Source organism: Pteropus alecto, unplaced genomic scaffold (genome assembly GCF_000325575.1).
Source record: "Pteropus alecto unplaced genomic scaffold, ASM32557v1 scaffold13, whole genome shotgun sequence".
In the NCBI taxonomy this organism is placed as follows: Eukaryota; Metazoa; Chordata; class Mammalia; order Chiroptera; family Pteropodidae; genus Pteropus; species Pteropus alecto.
In genome coordinates this window covers 9,058,179-9,080,453 of record NW_006434373.1, presented here as the reverse complement: position 1 = coordinate 9,080,453, position 22,275 = coordinate 9,058,179, and the positions used below count along the sequence as shown (strand labels likewise).

General features: G+C 33.0%; 1 protein-coding gene and 1 pseudogene across 7 annotated transcripts in view; one reads left to right on the top strand and one right to left on the bottom strand.

Moving 5' to 3' along the window:
• FGF14 (fibroblast growth factor 14) overlaps positions 1 to 22,275 on the bottom strand; it is a 565,286-nt gene that overhangs the window by 114,250 nt on the left and 428,761 nt on the right. For 6 of the 7 annotated variants that reach the window (XM_025044986.1, XM_025044987.1, XM_025044988.1 and 3 more), the window contains 2 exons: positions 7,153 to 7,263; positions 1,470 to 1,573 (listed from right to left, as the gene is read on the bottom strand). In XM_025044986.1, the coding sequence (XP_024900754.1) occupies positions 1,470 to 1,573; positions 7,153 to 7,263 (215 nt within the window). The remainder of the gene's footprint in view (positions 1 to 1,469; positions 1,574 to 7,152; positions 7,264 to 22,275) is intronic. The other variant, XM_025044985.1, reaches the window with a different exon arrangement.
• On the top strand, positions 15,989 to 16,770 carry LOC107195487 (annotated as a pseudogene).

The following is a 22,275-nucleotide window of genomic DNA, read 5'->3' as shown; positions in this document are numbered from 1 at the left end:
ATCAATAAAATTGATTTGTATCGAAATAAGGCATCTTTAGAAAATGATCTTTATCTGAATCGGATTTTTCCTCAAAAGGGGTTAGGGAACTCTAGCTTGATCTTGCTCATAATATGTTGAATATTCATCTTATGCAACAGAATGCAATTTGCATAATATGAGGCCCAGGACCATCAGAAAACTCAGATGAAGTTTCCAAAATAACAAGAGAGCTTTCCACTCCATCATGAAGGGAATCCACAAGCTCACATTTTTTTTTTCTTTGACAGGATTTCCCAGATTTACTGTAGAAAACATATCAAATTTCACAATAGGCCCCAGAGAATGTTATGTTTAAGTTTTGTATGTGTGTGCATGTGCATGTGTGTATGCGTATGTGTGTAATATATATATGTATGCTGACATGTAATTTTTTGATGATGGCATTTAACAACAGTTTTAAAGAATATATATGACGATGACATGCACACCCAAATAAGAGCATTTTTCTTTGAGGCACCATGACTTTAATCTATAGATTTTTTCTCATAGGATAGTAGAAAAAAAAATATTTTCATCTAACTCTCTATTGGTTGGACCTGTGACAAAAATAAATTCTAACTGAATTATAATTATGAATACAGCATATCTGAATGTGAATTATTTGTAAATAGTAAATATTCCAGAAGAGGTTATATAGCTGGAAAAGTGTTCAACTTCTAATATACATTAACACAAAAACAGAGAGGCTTGCTTAGAGTTAAATACAATATACATTTTGATATTAGAAGTATTTTCCCAGTAAAATATTTACACAATTTGAATTCTTATTTTTTAAAATTTATTTATTTTAATTAGTTTCAAGTATACAGTATATTGGTTAGGCATTTATATAGTTTATAAAGTCCCCTTAATTGCTCCTTCTCTCCTCTGGTTTTCCGTCTAGCTAATATATTAATGCTAACGGCATTACCTATGCTGTGCTCCCCATCCCTGTGACCATCTATCATCTACTAATTTGTACTTCTTTAACCCTTCACCCCTTTCTCCCAGCCCTCCAATCTCCAACCCTGTCCCCACGATCACCAGATTGTCCTCTATATTTTGAGTATGTTTTTGATTAGTTTGTTATTTTTGTTCCTTATATTCTGCATATAAGTGAAATCAAATCATATGGTATTTATCTTTGTCTGACTTATAATTCTTATTTTTAAAAGAACTGCTCTTTAATTTTGTTTTAAAATTCACATAAATTTTGTTTTTCTTTATAAAATACTCTTTTATAAGACACTCTTCTACTTGATATGCTGATATTAACAAACACTGATGAATAATGAATAAACAGCTCCTACAACATTGTATTAAAGATCAAATACTAAAGCAAAAAGGGCAGCATCTATAGACACAGAACTTTCTCGTTTTTGTTGTTGCTGCTATTATTATTTTGCAAACATTAAATGAAGGGCCAGTATCTTTGGCATGTTACTTACTGATGGGTAGAGGTAACCTTCTCCATTCATGGCTATGTATAACCCTGTCTTCACTCCCTGGATGGCAACAACGCGCAGTCCCACTGGTATGAGGTTGAACAGTGCTGTAAAGATAAACGTGGTCTGTCACAAATCACAAAAGGAAGTAAAGCATTGCTATCATTTCTTTCTCTTTTCTTTTATTCGGGAAATCATCTTTATTAAGACCTTCTGAGAAGTTCCAATTAATTAACTTTTATTTCTTTTTATAATTAAGAAGTTTCTGCTATGGATAAAATTAGCACTTGATCTTCAGTTTGCAGATCTTAGCAGTCTGCCTATAGCATTCTAAAGAACTCGTGGTGGGGGCAGGGCACGGATAATGAACAGAATCAAGGCTGTAATGCTTCTAGTATCCCAGTCTCTGACAGCACTTGATACCAAAAGTAATCAGCTGTGAAGATTCTCAAAGACTAGATTTTAAAAAGTCATATATATGGTGACAGAAGAGATTCGAACACACAATACAATATACAGATGATGTATTATCAGACTGTACACTTGAAACCTATATAATTTTATTAACCAATGTCACCCAATAAATTTAATTTTAAAAAAAAGGTCAAAGTTGATTGTTTATTTTGGTCCTTCATGCAGAACGTATGCTTTATTATTGCAACGTAGGACAGGCCAGAGGTAAAAAGGTAATTCCAAAACTAACTTACTCTTGCTGAACCAACATAATACGCCAGCAGAGCCCAGAAACGATGTGCACCTGCTAATGCGCTAAATTTAAAAAGAGCTAATCAAACCAATTGCAATGCAAATTTTAGAGAGAGAATTTCCTTTATTAACATTTCATAAAATTATGAGTGAAAACTAAAAGAGAGAAACGTGCTCAATTTTACCCACCTTGGAGATGAAACTCATTTATCTTTTCATGTTTTCTTACCTTATTTACCCAAAAAATGTATGTTTCTATATTTTTCAATAGTGCAGATAGCAATGTTATAATTGATTTTTTAAAAAGTCTTAACATCCCTTTAACTCATTTCCATGCCCGTGTCATAACTTGACGGTTTCGTGGGTAGTCTAGCATCATTCTTAGTAAAAATTGATTGATTATTTGAGAGAATTTATCATAGAGACATTTATAAGAGAGCCATTATCCACAATGATGTAATCTACACTCATTCAAATTCTTTTTAATTCACATCTAATTCTAAGCAATAAGACCGGGTCAGAACAGGCAATGCAGCACTAAAATGTTGAAGTAAATGTATAAATAAAATATCTTAGGTTTAAGCTGTCAACTACATTCCATAAAAGACAAATAATTTAGAAAATGTGGGCAATTTTGATTTCAATCTATAGGTCTTCTCATTACATAACCAAAAATCAACTTTATAAATTGTGTTCTATTGAATTCACAGGCATATGTTTTCTTTGAATATGGTGAAGAAAATTATACATTCTCTTCTAATTACTACATGTTACTGACCCTGAGATCTCAAGATGTCTGTGCTATACATGATGATAGGAAAATGTCAGGCCATAGCTGTAAATAATCATCCCTAGAAGAATACTCTGGGGCATACATGGTTAGGTAGATACTAGCTTTCACGATGCAAACCAACATCAGATTGTCTTCCGTAAGATTCTAGGGGCTTATTATATCGCTATGGAGGAATGAGGCTTATGTTTCCTTATTTCTATTATTTAATACTTAACATAACTGTGGAGTTGTTGAGTACTGTGAGGTAGTTGTGTCATTGTAACTCTCAGTATTCCATCTTCGTGGAAGAAGGACATTGGCCATTTTCATTCTTGTCGAGAATGCCTTAGCTGTCCCATCTCCCTTATATTTTGAAAAGATGTGCACCATAGGATAATTCCTAATTTATATGCAAAAGTTTTTTGGGGGAAACATACTTATATGCCTGTCCATGCAAACTGTCCTAACTTAATCTATCTAAATCTAATTATTCTAATCTTTATATCCTCTTAATAGTATTTGTAGGTTCCATATATTTGGTATAGGTCAGATGTTATAATTCTAGAAGGGAAGTATATAATGAACTCACCAAAATAATGGGGTATGGGAAAAATAGGAATTATAGAAAATAGTCTAAAATAAACATACTAAAAAATAACATACTGGGTTTTTCCTCAAGATTTTGTTTGGAACATGAATTATAAATACAAGTTATTATCAGTTACAGAGTTATAATAGAAAGTGAATCCATACAATTGCTGTAATATGGAAGACCAACCACAGCTAACCATGATGGATCCATGGTGCTAATTAAAACCACATATCCCCACATTAATTGAGACATTGTTGTACTATTTCATTCTTGTATTTTATGTAAATATAAAGCAATGTCACAAAGTTTAGGGGAGTAAAAATAATGAAGATGTTTATGTTATTTTGTTCATTCTGTGGAAAACTAAAGTTCTCCATATAACAGTGATTTTCAACACTGTCGGCACTTTAAAAGTAGCTGTATTCAAAAAATAGGATGGACATGTCCAATCCAAGGCCAATTAAATCAGAATCTCAGGGAGTGGGTTTAAGGCATAAGGAATATTTTTGAAAGCTCCTCAAATGACCCTGGAGTATATAGCCAAGATGAGAACCGCCAACCTAAGGCCAGTGGGGTGATGGTCATCTCACAGGGTGAGTTATTGGTAATTTCTACACAACAAGGTACCTGGTTGGGAATTTCTAAGGTGAGAGGAACTGGTTTGAGTTAGGTTTTAAAATTGTCATAGTTACTAGAATATTGATATTTCTATAGTCTTATTCTGCTTACAGTATCTATTAAGAATGATAATTGGAACAATGGAGTTTAATCTCATAGAAAAACCCCATGGTATCCCCAAAAGCAAAGTGGGAGAAAGAAAACCACTCCTGAATCAAACCTATAATTCATGGTAATGCTGACATTTAGTATATAGAAAGGAAGCTCTACGTTTTCTAAATATGTATACCCCTGAAAATGAGCATGGTCATGAAGTAACCTGGGTGTTCATTTCATTTTGTGAAAAATCTTTCCAAAGCACACAGGAGCCACTGATAAGCAGTCAAGTTGCTACAGGATCCTCTCTAATAGGACCAATTTTATCCACCATCAAACATTTTCTTGCCATTTTTCCCACCAGGGATTTCTAGATCTCGGGCTGAAAACTCCGGAAGCACATTGGTCTTGGGTTCACCTGCCAGCTGGCCTTTCTCATCTTCTTAACTCATCAAACAATTTTAACGAAAGCAGTTTAGCAGTATGGTTCTGACTTTACCTAGTTCTAAATAATCTCATATTTAGTACTGGGATATGTGTTGAATTCAAATCACAATTTGAAGGTTTAAGCTTCAGGGGTTTTTTTGTTGTTTTTTTTTTTGTTGTTTTCATTTGGTAACTTTTGGGTGGCTTCAGGGCAACTTTTAGGTTATTTCTTCTTATTTTCCTACTTATGGATGACTAATCCTTGTTTTGTGTTCAGAGAGTTATCAAAAAACTGAAACACATTTGTGCTTTATTATATCACATCCTTCCTCAAGCTAAAAGGGCAGTCCTTTAATTAGGACCTGTCTGTCAGCATCCCTATCTCTAATGCTTATCCTCATTTGTAAATAATACTTTTCAGTGCTAACAAATTTCTTAAAATTCATAAGACTGAACCATAGAGAAGAAAATATCTTAAACCATAGAGAAGAAAATATCTTAAAATTCATTTTAAAAAACTGTTTTTTCCATTAAAAAGGTGATAGTACACAAAAGTAGAGTACTTCTCAGTGCTTTCATAAAGCTGTTATAATTCTGCCAAATTTTATTAAATTTTATAGTTGTACAATTTTTATACCCTTTTGAAGAGAGAACCTTTATCTCACCATCTTTTATTCTGTTCTGCTATGTCTTTGCAAATGTTGAAATGGCAACAAAACTAACCTACCTATCTCAAAATGCACTGAAAATGCAATGTAATTTGTAAGAAAAGAAGCTGTGGACCAGATCTTTGCACAGGAATTTAAGTCCTTCGAATGCAGGCACTGTTATTTGGTTCTGAGTTGCTTTTACACAGAGGCTCCTGTTCTTGCTTCATCTTCAGAACTGTTCCTCACTCACATTTAAGGGGATTAAGGAAGATTTCAAGAGTTAACCAGAGATTTTGTTCCCTCTTCTGCAGTTACACAATAGGAGGAAAGAAGTCCCATACATACAGAGAACAGAAGCTGAGTATCTTTTAGTATCTCAGCTTTCCAGTTTAGCAGTTAATGTTATCCAGATAACCAGCTATAACTATGTATGATGCATATAATGTCTACATCTGCACTTTCACAATTTAGAAAATATTGTATTAGCTTGAACCAAGAGAACCTGACATCTTTTATAGGTCAAATATGGTTAAGAACTGATAATTTTAAAAGGTTCAAGCTAATATTGAAATCCCAACAAGTAAACAATGACATTGGTCTTATAATAAAAATATTTCCTCTTTCTTCCCTGTGTCTGAACTGCTTTAAAATCTCTTTTCTTAAATCAAAGAGGAAATAAAACAAAAATAAACCAATGAACAAATATGATAGGGAAAAGTTTAAAAGTACAAAAAGATAACATAATACGTACAAGAGAAAAATATAGATAAATCAAGAAAAATTAAAAGTTGAAAGAAAAATAAAAAATAATGCCCAAGTTTAAAAATAAACATGATGGCTGGAAAAATACTAATATTTACATAGCAACACCAAATGCATAAATAGTCTATTTCATATTATTAGCTGCTATCAGAATCAGTTACTGAAAATTTGATTACTACAGTTTAAAACAGGAAATGCCTATAACTTGGTTACATGCATTCAAATCCTCCTTTCTTTTTCATGAAATGAAATTCCAATAAAATCGGGTTTTGCTTTTCGCTAACTCTCGAGCAATAGAAAGTATGTCTATTTTAGAGCTGATGCGCTAAATTAAAAGAAATCACATACCAATATAAACAGAAAATGGGAAAGGAAAACACAGACAATTGAATAAAGAGAGATACCAGAATGAAAAAAAAAAAGAAAAATTACATACAAAGAAATAGTAAAATGAAGACAGACAGCACAATGGAAGGAGGGTGGCTTTTTAAGAATAAAATGTTATCACAGACTCGGTTCTATAAAGTAATTAAACAACATATATAATGTATTTAGAGGCACATAGCTTTGATATGTTCCCAATAAATATAGGTATTCTCTTGTTGAATGCCAAAAATTTGAAAAATTAAATTTCTATTATTTGAAACAACTAATCTTTATAGCTCTTTAGTTTCCATAATTATCATTAAGAAGCTACAGGCCTGATAAAAATAATACTTTCAAAGTAAACATGTAATCAACTTTCATCTGAATGCTCTAGTATACTTACTCGACTTTTATGATAATGAGATTAAAAGTAACAATAATATTCTGGATCTGACAATTGTTTGAAAAAAATTGAAAATATGAATTTATAATTATTTTAAAGTAACAGGTTTCTTTTGTTACTCTATTAATATTTTCATCCGTGTGGTCCAAGTAAATTGTAAATGGCATTCTAGTATGTAACATTGTAAAAATGAGCCAACATAACCAAATATTTGCAAATATATTTTAAAAAGTCATTTAAGTAGCAGAGTATCTTCTACCAACTGTGATAATTGGTGGCCTCAGGTTGTCACTTACTAGAATTAGTGCTGTCATCCTTGGTTCCATCGAGAGCTCCATCGGGGTGCATTTGCAAGTAGTAGCCTTGCCTGCAATATAACCTGGTCACTATGCCCTTGAGCTGGGGATCTGAAAGGCAAACATAGTTATCATAAGCCTCATGATGTGTCACAATAGTTTCTTTTTTATTTTCTGTTTCTTCTCTTTCTTTTTCAGAAATAAGAGGGGATTTTATAAAAGTAGCACCTTTTATTTTGTGTTGATTTCCCTGTACTTATCAAACCTGGAGTATACTAGTCATAGAAGGTGAAGAAAATGCAGTCATAAGTTGCATTTGTCAGCCGCAGGAAAAAGGTCATTTTATAAAACTAATCTGTGTGTATTTAAATTATTAGTTAAAATGATTAGATTACTTAATCTATTAGTTTAATTATTAGTTAAGTCTTAAACAAATTCATTTACTAGGTTAAGCTAACATCATTCAGAATGGCAGTACAAGAGTTTTACAAAACTTCTGCTTCAAATGAACCTCGTTAAAGGATTTTTAATGAATTTTTAAACTTAATTTAACAAGTAATCCCCAATTGTGAAAAACCTGTATTAAAAAAATCATGTTAACATTTCAATACATGTTCTTAGAAAAAATCCTAATATGAAGAATGTTTCCTTGACGCCTAAAGGGTCACCCTAACTTGCATGGAGGCATCTTTGGTACTTATGAGGGATCCACAGGAAAATCAGAAAATCAGCTTCTGTGAGGTTAGCTCTGCGGCCATAATCTGGACAAATTAGACAAATGTAGATAATTCTACTCATTTATATAACTAAAAAAGAAGGATAAAATTATATACTATGGATTTTTATTCTTGTCCAAAAGAGTTTGAAGTAGAGGACAGTGGCAGTTTATTGAAACAAAAAGGAATTACATGGTAACAGATTTTTCATCTGATGTGTCATTGAAAAGGTAACCACTCCAATGATCCAGTGCTTCAGAAAGAGGCAGCTGTACCTTTGAAAATAAATATTTGCATGTGGCTTTTCAAAGGCCATCCCCAACTCATGCCTAGATGTGATATGAGATACCATAATACTCACTATGGCAACTGGCATCTCCACAATTGCTGAATGGGACGCCCAAATGCGATCATGCCATCAAAACAACAGGATGTCATAGAATGATGAAACCTAGCATCTAGATTGTAATCGATACAAAAATTGTGGACTTGCGACCAGGTAAACACACACAAAAAAACACACTAGCGAAAACAAAAACAAATGAAAAAAGCTATTCAAAACTAGAATATCCTTAGCCTTTTGTTCAGTCCTCAAGAAATTAAAATGAATGTCAATATCTGTTTCTATGTATATCTGATATAACTAATAATGACTCCACAGTATACAGATTTGCTTCAAAGATAGTATAATATTGAAGAAAATCTGTAAAATAATGCGTGAACACCACAACATCACATCTCTGTGACTAAACATATCAGAATATAGATGATTTGGGAAGACTAGGATTATAAAATCGAACACCTAGTGGTTATTAGAATTGTGTCAACGTTCTTGAAAGTCTTTCTAAGATTCACCTCACTGGATTTCCAAAAAATCTCTACCCATGAAACCTTCACCCAAACTGCAAAATTAATATGTAAGTTTAAATTTGTCCAGTATAATTCTCACTTCAATTCTTCCCTCTCCACCAACTCCAGCCAAAAGACATTTCTACCCTGTCCTGACTACTTATGTGAACAGTATCAGTCTTCTAAGATCAACACCACGCTTGCCTTTTTTTATTCGACTGAATGAGTTGCCCAGTTCCTACTGATGCTGCCTTCACAATCTCCCTCATTCTTTTCCCTTTCTCTATTTTCACTACCAGCAGCAGTTCGGCCCCTCAGTGCCTTCTCTCAGGTGGTCTTCCCACCTGTGGTGTGCCTGTTCCAATCCATCAGATCTGGAAATGTGTAGCAACAGTTTGCTGCTGGCTGAATTACTCACTGAATTATATCCGGCAGCAGTGGGGCCCCATCTGATCTGCCTGACCTTGTTTTCTATTGCTCCCACGCTACCCCCTCAGAGCTCAGCCTGGGTCACTGTGGGCTGCCTACAAATATTCCATAATCTCCCACATTTATCCTGTTCCTTTACACTTATCTTTCTCAAATACGCCCACCTGCATTAAGATGCTCCTTTGCACATCTGTGCACAGACACGCATATATACATATCTTTGCGTAATTAACTTCTTTCCTCCTTCCCAAAGTCAGTTTCATCAATGCTTCCTCTGGGGCACTTTCAGAAAAGGTCTGATTCCTCCTTTGAAGGCTTTTATGGCAGAATTCTTTATAGATGTACCTTATCTTTTAAACATCAAAATTACTTCATTTTAAAATGTTTTTAATACATTATAAGATACAGAAAACAATGCAACCTACACCCATGCCTCCACCACTGATATTAAACAAATGTTAATATTTTGCTTCATAATTCATGACTTTAATTCCAGTTTGTGAAATTATGATTGATGTCTGTCTCCAAACTGGATGATAAGTTTCATGAAGAAAATTGAAATGTTTGATATTGCACACCATTACATATCCAGGGTCTAGATGAATAGGAGCTGTGCAATATATATTTCTTGGATGAATACTGACAAGGGTATAATTTATCCAGTAATTCTATATATTGCTGGTAGGGGTGAAAACTGGAACAATATGAAAACCAAGATGGTAATCACAATAAAGCCTTAAAAATGTCCACGATTTTTGACCAAGTAATTTTACTTTCCAGACTTCTTACTTAAAAATAAGTCCTCGGCATTAAAAAGTTTTGTATTTTATATACATATGTGTATGTAAAATGAACATGCCTATGTAAAAAAATACTATCCATAGGAAAAAATACATGAGAGAGAAGACACCAAAATGTTGAATATAACCATATTTTGATTGTTATTGGAACATTTATTTTTCAACATTTCATTTGCAAAATTTCCTATAATGATGGCATGCTGATTTGTAATGAACATGCAGAAATTTTAGTAGAAATCTACTTATGCCTTTTGACAAGAAATGAGTAAATAATATCTCATACATATATGAAAATAACCTAAAGAGCATATTACAACTGTAAATTAACTGGTTACCCTAAATTTTTGAAGATTCCATTTATTAGTTTCTTTTTGTGCATAGTCATAATCATGAAACCTTCTCTGATATTTTATGATTTATAAAATTGTCCATTATGCAATATGGCTATTTATAGCTTAAGATCATTCTTTCGATAAATTAAAACAAAGGAAAAGAAGAAACTTTTGCCCCAAAGCCAAAAGTATGCAACCAAATAATAATAGCAAAAACAAAACAAAATAAAACAAAAACAATTTTACTGACAAAACAACCACATCAGTTATGGCAGTTAGGCAAAGCAAAGGTATAACTAAGCTTCTAGATCTACTGTGTACAGGAGGATATAATTCTTCATTTTCTCATTCTACCGTAAGTCTCAACTTCAGTCTAACATGTGATGAATATTTCACTTACATGTGTTATTTCATGACTCTGGGAGAGAAAATTTCATGCAAAGGGACCAAGAAAATCTCACACAAATACCAGAATGGACAGGGCCCACAATGGGCAGCTACAATAAAAGCACGTGGCTCCAAAGCAAGAGTTGAAAGTGGGTGTCTCTCTCCCAAGAGGAGTGCAAGGCAATGCCTTGCATTCTGTGAAGACCCAGTATTAGAACTTCCTGTTTGTTTATTATCGCCAAAAATGAGAAAAAGTTAAGCTTTGTTAATATTTAATACAAATTCACATTAGAGTCTTCAGAGTCACAAGGCACATCAGGTTCATAAAGTTCCTGAGGCAGGTTGGGGCATCCTGTAATTTTTGAGGGGCCGACACACTGACACTGGTTCTCAGTCCCTGTTCTCAATGAGTGCTCTGCAATATGTTGAAGTTGATGTGCTCCTGGTTAAGTAGACATATAAGTTATGGTAGTTTAATTAAAGTTAGGATAGTTCAGGGAAAAATTATCCCACAATGATAGCATGGATTAAAGGTGATACTGGGCGCAGGGCGGGAGATAACACCAAGAATGTAGCAAAGATGACATCTTTATACATAAGATACCTTCTGCATGGATTATGTGGTTAAAAACAAGTACACAAATAAGTAACAAAACAATGATGATCCATTCAGATCTAACATGAAGTCAGCCAAAAGAGTTTGAAAATGTTAGGAAGACAATCTGAAAAACTACAATGATAAAAATAGGACATCATCCTAAATTAATATTATGCCTTAACATATAAAATGGTGAAAATATTACATGTGTAAATCAAACTTATATTGAGGTACATTCTCATTTTTTTCATTAAACTGATGCGATGAAAAGGTCTGGTGACATTCTTCTAATGAATGTTAAATATAAACCCTATTAGAACAAAAATTTTATAGCCAATATATTGACATATCCCAAACTTTTATAACTAGCACTTTCAATTAATAATTGAAAAGTAAATAAATATCTAAAGTTCCATACTTATATTTGAGTTAGACATGTAAAAAATGAGAAATATTTTTCAATTCATAAAATTGCTAGAGTTCTTTAATTTCGTCCAAAACACTTACACATTTAATATATCTACTCTGTTTAAGAAAATAAGAAAACTTAGTCTGTCTTGATTCTCTTTTCTTTTCTGTTTTGTCTTTTATTTTCTACTTCCTGTACCTGAACATTTCACTAAAAATGTTTTGAGGATACTGCTTCTGTGAACCTCTCTGATAGTAATTAAAAGAGAAATAATGAAAGCTAGTGTGCATGAAAATCAAGGAAAAAAAAAGATGTTTCATAATATATTAGCCTCAACACTCAGAACTGAAAGAAATGCAAATTAGTCCAACTGCCTTCAGATATAGAGAAAAAAAATACCCAACATTTTTAATTAGAACAATCACTCTCCCAGAAGTGAGTTCATTTAAATCAATCACTGTCACAAATTGTTTTCATCCAATGTGCAAACTGACAAAAGAGAAATTAAGGTAACCCATAGAATAATGTATACAGTTTAAATCATTATTTAAATTGAAAAATGTCCAATATTGGCATGTGTATTTTATATATTAAATCACACACACTGTACTTATTGACATATAAATCTTGGTACTAATTGATTACCAGCATAAGTTCTCAAATGTCATTTCTCTATAACCTATGGAAAAATCACATAGTTTTTACAGGGTAAAAAGTAACTTTTGGAATATACATTTTTGTGGTAGATCTAATTAGATTTTGGCACTCCTAGTAGCAGAAAATAGTATTATGAATAATTTTCCAAAAGCCATAAATTATCATATAATTCAATCATAAAAATAAACCATGCCCAGGAACTCTTCCAAAGGCTGAGAAATAAAGGCTGGATTGGAGCACTAAGGAAAATGATAAATGAAACTAAAAGTATCTGAAAATTTGCTATATCGTTTTTGTTAATTCCTTAGGATGAAATTCAGTTTCTTCCAAGAATTGACCCATGCTACCTCAAGAGTTTCATCTGTCTAGGAAATAGTTCAGCTGTTTAAAATGGTTGCCTAACCCCAACCACTTCAATGCAATGCATTATCTATCACATCTGTTAATTTTAACTGCTGATTCTACAACCTAGAAAGCCTCTCCACCTTTATCTACCAGAACCCTATGCCTGTAGGCACTAAGGATAGAATCTTTAGAATCTTGCATTAAAAACAAACAAACAAACAAACAAACAAAGAAAACCGTTCTCATCCTCAAGTAGCTTACTGTCTAGTAAGGGGAGAAGGGCAGAAACTGTAATATGGTTTTATGACAATTAATCATGTGCTAATTATTGGGTTTACACATCTTTCTGCTCTGCAAATACATTATAAGTCTCTTGACAATTTGCAGCATATATTATTGAAAATAGCCTGTTACTATGCTTTGTACAGAGCAGATTCTTAACAAATATTAATTGAACTAAATTCATTTAGTTCTGAAAAGAATGTGTATGTAAGCCCTAAACTGCATTCAAGGCAAAATGAATTTCTTTTTTGTATCTCATTTAAGAATTGGAGAGGAGAGCATGCTTGAGATAAAGATAAATGTGGGCTTTGAAATGGAAATGCAATACTTTTTAACTTTTCTTCTATTTTAGCTAAAAAGAGTCCCTGTAGGTAAAGTATATTAAGAAAAAACAGTGGGTAAAGCATCTTCTTGCGGAAAACATCTGAGATCATTAAAAGGAAGGCAGGAAGTAAAGATTCTGCATAATATATGATTAAATATATTAATGTATTAATATATGACTTAATATAAGTTCCAAGGAGTAGCACACCTTGGAGACTGGAATCTGGGGATTCCTAGCACGGGATGAACTCTCTCTAGCTTTTTAAATATGTATTCAGGGTCTACAAGCTCCAGAAAAAAACAAATCTTCGGACTTAGAAAAGCACCCCTTTCCGATACTATTTTCCGAAAAAGTTCTTTAATTGCTACATTCTAACATATTAAAGAAACTTTAGAATATCCATAGTCCCAACATAATCCAGAACTGGACAATAAAATGGACAAAATCTTGGATCTATTGTTCTACCTTATTTATTCATCACTTACAAAGATGAATAATTATATCATAAAACATTGTGTGCTTTGATCCGCTAATTTATTCCATCTAAATTTTAACTAAATATTTTTTAAATTAAGTTGTAATTATAATTATATAATTGCAAAAAATAATATACAACATTCTCGTGAATATTTAAGTAAGAAAAATACGTGTCCTTCAGTGACAACACACAGGATCCAAGTTAATCCATTATTATTATTATATCTAGAAAAAGCTTTCCTGATAATAGACTGTGCTCCTTGCCAGAACACATAAGTGCATATGCAGAGAAGTGGTATGCTCTGTGTCATTCAGTGTGCTGATGTGTCGTTCTCTGTGGTATCTGCTACACTTACAAATATGAGCACATTATTCATGTTAAATTTCTCATTAGTATGTCAGTGACACCAAATACTAAAAGAAATGATATTATTTTGAAGACATTTTATATCTCGTTTTTCATATTAGCATGAATATTAGGAAGGAGCATGCTGCAAGCTGACAAAAAGCATTTAGATTGCTAAGTAAATCGCTAAGCATTTCACTTAAAAAGTATTTTCTAGATTGCTAAGTAAGTCACTAAATATTTCACTTAAATTTTCAAATGTTATTGTCATAGAAAGAGTGGAATCTGAGGTACTTTCTTGTAATTACTATCTAAATATTATTATTTTTTAACTCTAGATATACATTTTGGTATTTGTGTTCCTAATGCCATTTTCAGATAAGAAACTCAAAGAAGTGTTCAAAATCTCAGTAATATATTTGCAATAAGCACATATAACTAAATATGTTAAATAACCAGATTTCCATGATTTTTCAGCCAATTTCTAAATGTTTAATAACAACCTTTTTATATCTTTATTATAGTATTTTTCAAATTTAAAAAAAACATTATGGCAATAACTGCTGCAGACTTCCTTTGCAATAACTGATTCTGAAGGAAATTGTATCATCTTGAAACACTCACAAGTTTTGTATTTAACTTGTGATACCTTGTCACAATAAAGAAAACACACGTACACACACACACAACCAATGAACAGCAAAGAGGAAAGAAAAAAAAGTTTTACTTTACCATGTAAGTGGCCAAAACTACATCCTTTAATTTTAATAGACATTCCTTTCACTTCTTACTGCTCAACACAAAACTACTTTATACTTACTATAATACAAAATATAATTGTATATTATAAATATTAACCATGCTTTTCATTATGTTCATAAAGTTTGAGGCTAATCAAATGTAACTAAATGGCTTGAAGAACAAAGGACCAAAAGACTTAATAACATTTCCTAATATTTCGTAGTTATACACTACCATAATGAACAAAATTTTAATGCTGGAATTATTACCGAAAATAATATGAATGTTACATGAGTCATATGCCTTAATCTGAGAGAGCTTAATAATTATGCAAACATTCTTTAAAAGCCTAAGTGACTTCTACTTCTGACAAAGGTAGAGTAACAGAGACCAGAAGGTCCCTCTAACATGAAACAATAAAAAAATTGGCAAATTGAATTTTGCAGGACACTGGGAATCAGGAAATAAATAACAGTTGTCTCTGAAAAATGAGAAAGAAATAAGGTGAGCCCTACCACTGGCTAAGTTTAAAGCCTTGAGAGAGATTCCAGGGCATGGTCAAAGGCAGGAACCCCAGTGGCCTCTCTAAATTGAGGATATGGAGCTGAGTCCCAGGAGACCAAGGTAGGCAGTATACAGAGGACTAGAGAAGAGACAGAGTTGTAGAGACAGAGAATTTCCAAGATCTGCAGCAGGTTTCATCGAGTATTCAGCTGTGTACTGATCAGCAACTGTATATGAGAAAACCACTCCAGGCTGGGGAAAACCATCTGAGAAGATTGGAGGTTAGAGTTGGCACTGGCTCAGACACAAACAGGTACAGGAATAGCACCTATTCCCATTAGTAAGACTGGAAAAATTCATAATTCATGGAGCATGGAGGATAGTACAAATAAGGGTCTCACCTCAGTAGTGGGGGGAAATTAGGCTTCGTTTGATCAGTGCTTCAGTCTCACCTAACGAATTCTGAAAGAAGAACTAAATAGGGTACATATACTATTTTCAAGTAAGCTGACTGCATCCCAGAATAAGCTCAAGAATATTTGTAGGAATACAAAAATATTGAGCATCCAACAAAGTAAAATTCAAAATATTTTTAATCCAATAAAAGCTACCAGCCCTTTTGGCTCTCTGAGCAGCACCATGGCGGTCAGCAAGGACAAGCGCCTTATGAAAGGCAGCAAAAAAGGAGCCAAGAAGAAAGTGTTTGACCCACTTTCTAAGATTGGTATGATGCGAAAGCACCAGCTATGTTCAATATAAGAAATATTGCGAAAACACTAGTCACAAGAACTCAAGAACCAAAATCGCACTGATGGTCTCAAGGGTCGTGTTTTTGAAGTGAGCCTAGCTGATCTGCAGAATGATGAAGTTGCATTTAGAAAATTCAAGCTAATTACTAAGGATGTTCAGGGAAAAAACTGCCTAATTTTCATGGCATGGATCATTCCCGTGACAAAATGTGCTCCATGGTCAAAAAATGGCAGACCATGATCGAAGCTCATTTTGATGTCAAGACTACCAATGGTTATTTGCTTCATCTGTTCTGTATTGGTTTTACTAAAAAAACATAACGATCAGTTTCGGAAGACCTCTTATGCTCAGCATCAACAGTTCCGCCAAATCCGGAAGATGATGGAAATCATGACCTGAGAGGAGCAGACAAACGACTTGAAAGAAGTGGTCAATAAATTGATTCCAGATAGCATGGGAAAAGACATAGAAAAGCCTTGCCAATCAATTTATCCTTTCCATGATGCCTTTGTTAGAAAAGTCAAAATACTGAAGAAGCCCAAGTATGAGTTGGTAAAACTCATGGAGCTTCATGGTGAAGGTAGCAGTTCTGGAAAAGCTACTGGGGAAGAGACATGTGATAAGTTGAATGAGGTGATGAATATGAGCCTCCAGTCCAAGAATCTGTTTAAAATTCAGACTTTTCACAGTGACAAATAAAACCTATTTGTTATGTTTAAAAAAAAAATTACCAAACATGAAAAGAAGCAGGGAGATGTTACCTATAACTAAGAGAAGAATCAATAAGTCAAAACTGACCTAGAAATGACCCAGATGTTAGACTATTAGACAAGGACATGTAAACATCGTAACTATATTCCATGCATTCAAAAAGTTAAGTACAAGCATAGAAGATATAAAGAAGGCCCCAAATCATCTTCTATAGATGAAAACCACAATTTGTAAAATGAAAAAAAATATATATATATTGAATGAGATCAATTGCTTTTTTTAGTTTTTCTTTTTTTAACTTATTGGGGTGACACTGGTTAATAAAATTGTATAGGTTTCAGGTATACAATTATATAATAAATCATCTGTATATTGCATTGTGTGTTCACTGTCCAAAGTCATATCTTCTATTATCATATATTTGACCTCGTTTACCTTTTTCTACCTCTCCACCCCCTTTCCCTCTGGTAATCACTAAACTATTGTCTGTGTCTATGAGTTTTTGTTTATTTGTTTTGTTCATTTGTTGCTTTCAGTTTTATATCCCACATGAGTGAAATCACATGGTTCTCAACTTCTTCTGTCTGACTTATTTCACTTAGAATGATTATCTCAAGATCCATCTATGTTGTCGCGAATGACAGTATTTCATCTTTTCTTATGGCCAAGTAATATTCCATTGTACACATGCTGATTAGGAATTGTAGAAATGTGAGTGGTAAACTTGAATACAGCAATAGAAATGATTCCAAATGAAATTTGGAAAAAAAGCGATTTTTAAAAAGATTAACAGAGCATCAGTGAGCTGTGATATGATTTAAAGTGACTGGTCATATGTTTAATTGGAATTTCCAGAAGAAAATATCAAAAGGACAAAAAAATAATTTGAAAAAATAATGGCCGAAGAATTTTCAAATTGGTAAAAACAATAAAATCAAAGATCCAAATAGCTTAACAAACTCCAAATACAGCAGACATGAAGAAAACTGCACCAAGACATATCATACTGAAAGTACTCAAAACCAGTGATAAGGAGATAATCTCTTTTCTCCCCAAAGAGCAGGAAAAACACATTATATATAAAGGAACAAAAGTTAGAAAGACAGCTTGTTTGTAACAATTGAAGCAAGAAGACAATGAAGCAAAATCTTCAATGTACTGAAAGAAAAAACAGTATCTTAAAATTCTAAAAAAGTGCACATATCTTTCAAAAACAAAGGTATAATAAAGATGTTTTTATATATACAGAAGTAGAGTGTGTATCATCAAAGGACCTTCACTACAAGAAATGTTGAAGGAAGTCCTTTAGGGATAAAAAAAAAAATTGATACCAGATAGAAGAAATATGGATCTAAACCAAGGAATAAAGAGCATTGGAGATAGTAAATACACAGGTTAACAAATGCATGTTTTTCTTGTTATTTATATATCTTAAAAAGATAATTGACTGTTTAAACAAAAATAATAACTATGTAATGTGGGGTTCATAAAATATGTAAAAGTAAAATGTCGACAACATTTTAGGAGAAAGGAAATACTATACGTACTCAAATATAAACTATATATGCTATTAGAAAGGCTTCAATGCTTAGTTTGATGCTCTGCTGACGTCATCTTGAAATCCTTAATTTTTTAACAATAGGCTTTGCATTTTCATTTCGCTCTGAGCTCCTATCCTGTTCTTTAATATGACACAAAAAGTATGATCCATTGAAGAAAAAGTTGCTAAACTGAATTTCACAAAAATTCAAAACCTCTTCAAAAGAAACTGTTAAAAGACTATAAGGACAAGTCACAGACTAAGTAAAAATCTTTGCATTTTTATATCTAATTAAAGGCATGTATCCACTATTATATAAAGACTAAAAACTCAATAACAAGAAGACAAACATTGCAACATGACAAATGGGCGAAACTAGAGCACTTTATGAGAGATTGCTCATGGATGAAAAGTTCATAAAAAGATGCTCAAAATCAGTACTCATTGGAGAAATAAAATTTAAAACCATAATGGTATACAATTATACATATTAGATTAAAATTTTAAAAATATCATACTGATTGTTGGCAAAAATGTGAATAAACTGGAACTCAAATAAACTAATGGTAGAAATAGAAAGTGCTGCAACCACTTTGGAAAACTGTTTGCAAATTCTTAAACTGTTCAACATAAACTTGTCAACATAATCCAACCATTCCACTTTGAGGTATTTACCCAATACAAATAAAAGCATATGTCCATTCAAAACTAAGTAAAGAGTGTTCATAGAAGCTTCATTTTTAATCACCCAAGACTCAAATGTTTATTCAATAAATTGTATCCATACAATAGAATGCTACGAGAGAGAGAGAGAGAGAGAGAGAGAAAGACAGAGACAGAGACAGAGACAGAGAGACAGAGAGAGACAGAGAGACAGAGAGACAGAGAGAGAGCGAATGAATAAACTATTGACAGATGTAACAAAATGGATAAATTCCAAAATAATTATGCTGAATAAAAGCCATTTTTACTTTAGGTTTCCAAGTATATAATATTTTGTAAAATTTAAAGAAATATATAATGACAGAAGCAAGATCTGTGACTGTTTGGAGATTGGTGAAGGGACAGGGAGAGGTAGGATGTTAGCAGCACAAAGGGGCATAAGAAAACTTTTGTATTGATTGACCTAATCATAATCTTGAGTATGATGATGGTTTCTTATGTCAAATCTCATAAAATTGTACTTTACATATTTACAGATTAGTTTATGACAATTATACCTTAGTTGAGCTATTAAAATAAAAAAAAAAACATGAATAATATAAGGATAGGAAACAATAAAATAATGCAAATAATGATCAATCAATATTAATAAAGGACAAAATAGACTTCAGGGCAGAGAATCTTATGATGGAGTAAGAAGAATCACTTCACGATAGAGAAGACAGTTCATTAAAATATATAACAATCCTGGATGTCTGTGCATCTTCTGACAGAGCTTAAAGTACATGAAGCAGAAACTGATAGATCTTCAGGGAAAAATAGAAAAATCTAAAAATATAGTCAGATATTTCAACTCTCTTCTCAAAAACTTACATACCAAATAGAATATCAATAAGGATATAGAAAATAAATTCTAAGGCTTGGAGTATTATATGTTAAATTTAATATACTCAGTTAAATCACTACAAAGTATGATTCACTTCTCCTTTCAGAAACTAGAAATGGAATTTCCTGAATGTGAGGAATCTGAAAAACAACACTATTTGACTCATTCATAGAATTTTCACAGCCAGTCAAACCTATAGCAAGCTGTATTAATTTATTCTCCAGCTGTTATTACATTATCTAAAATCGAGGATTAGCATGACAAAAAGTATGACGTTAAAGAATCAATGGGCATCTGTTGAAATTAAAGTGCATTATTGTTTAAGAAAATCCAGTATCAAAAGCCTTTCAGTGAGTTACACTGTAATTAGGATATATCATATTACATTAACCATGAAAATAAGAATTACAGTAGATGTGTAGATTTATTAGTTTTTTTTAACAGAAATTGTAGAGCAGTAAACTGGTAACTCTGATTGACAAAAAAGTGTTTCCAATTTTTTAGCACACATTTGCTTTAGGATCAGGAAGCATTATTTTTAGATGTATTATGCCAAGAAAATAAGCCAGACAGTGGGTGAATTTAAGAAAACAACTGCATGTGACAATGACTGATCAACGCATTCTCCAGAATTGAGGCTCCTATATTTGAGAAATAGTATTTTTCAGAACAAATATTTTGCTTCATTTCTAGAACTGTGCAGAGACCTCCACCCCATAGGCAGAATTGGCCGTGTTATAGCTGGAAGTGGTACTAACAGATACTTTAAGGCTACTTCCATTGAAAGAAGGTGCAAGTGTCTGAGGACTCTTCCCTTCTAAGTTTCTATCTCAGACATTTGTCTTCCAGCTGCTTCTAAGAGGAGATGAGAGTTATAAACTCTTCTTTTAATCATTGCCACTCCCTCCCTCTAGAACTTCCAGAGCAGCAGTGTAAAGAGAGAAGGCATACAGGTACACCTATTTGTCAAGGTCAACATGGACACTTTCAAGTAGAGGGGAAAAACATGTAAGCCAGAAGTTACAAAAAGAAAAAAGAAAAACGCTTGGAAATTGATGTGAAAGTTCTATAACGGATGATGTAAAATTTAGTCTAGAATTTAGAGTTCAGCATGACCAGGTAAGTGTGTGTGTGTGTGTGTGTGTGTGCGCGCGTGTGTGTGTGTGCGTGTGTGTGTGTGTGTGTGTGTGTGTAAAACTCAACCTTCTGCATATTTTATTACTAGGAAGTTTGCCTCTGTACCATTTTTTATCTGTTAAGGCTTAAAATGAATGGCAATTTGAAACAATTTTCTCAAAAAATTCTTAAAGGTATATCAATCACAAAAATTCGAAAACATACCTAAAGAAATAGATAATTTCACATTGGAAAATAAGAGAAAAATTCTTCCCATGCTCTGTTTAAGAGTATTTTCAAGAGCCAAGATATTTAACTTGTTTATTTAGCATGCATACTTGAACATCTACTTTGTTCCAGGCTCTTTGTTAAGAACTGAGAGAAATTCATAGCCAAATCAGATTGTTGTCCATTATTTCCAGCACCAGTAAGCCAACATTACTGTGTGGGTCATAAAACAATAAGGCTGCATGAACAGAAAGGTGATATCCATCACTAATTATAACAATTGCAAGAATGACATCACTTCTTGAGCACATACTTTGAACCAGAAACTACTTTAAGTTCTTTATCTTTATTAGCTCATTTAATCCTATAGGAACTTTTTTGAGGTAGGTGGCATTACTATCATCACTTTATACATGAGGAAACTGAGGCACAGAGCGGTATGTGACTTGCCCAACGTAACATGGGAAAGAAATGATGGAGCTGTAATTGAAGCCCCTGGAGTCTGGCCTCCCAGCCTGTCCACTTACCCCTAGGCCAGGCTCTGGTTAAGGACTCCAGCATACTCAGACCATGCAGAAGTCGCAATAATTCACAAAGTGCACAATGAGGGGACACGGACAGATTAGAGGAGAGCAATTGACACAACGGGCCCTGGCAAAATTGTATTAGAGAATGTTTAATAAAAAGGTAAAATTTATTTGTCTTCCAACACTTGTGGGGCTATCATGAAAACAAAGAGTAGTATTATTTAATTTTGCTTTGTGATACAAAATAGAACAGATAGAGTGACATCAGGATTGAATGTAATAAATAAGAGTAGTAATTGTCACCTCTTTGGTTACTACTATATTCCAGGTGTCTAGAACAGTGCCTGTCATAGACTAGGCCTTCAATACATAAATGATTAATATATGAATAAATGAATTGATAAGGAGAGGGAAATTTCCAACCCTCTTAGCTATCCAGTGAAAGAAAAAACCAACTCTCCCACAAAGTAATGGGTTCCGTAGTACTGAAAATGTTCAAGAAGAT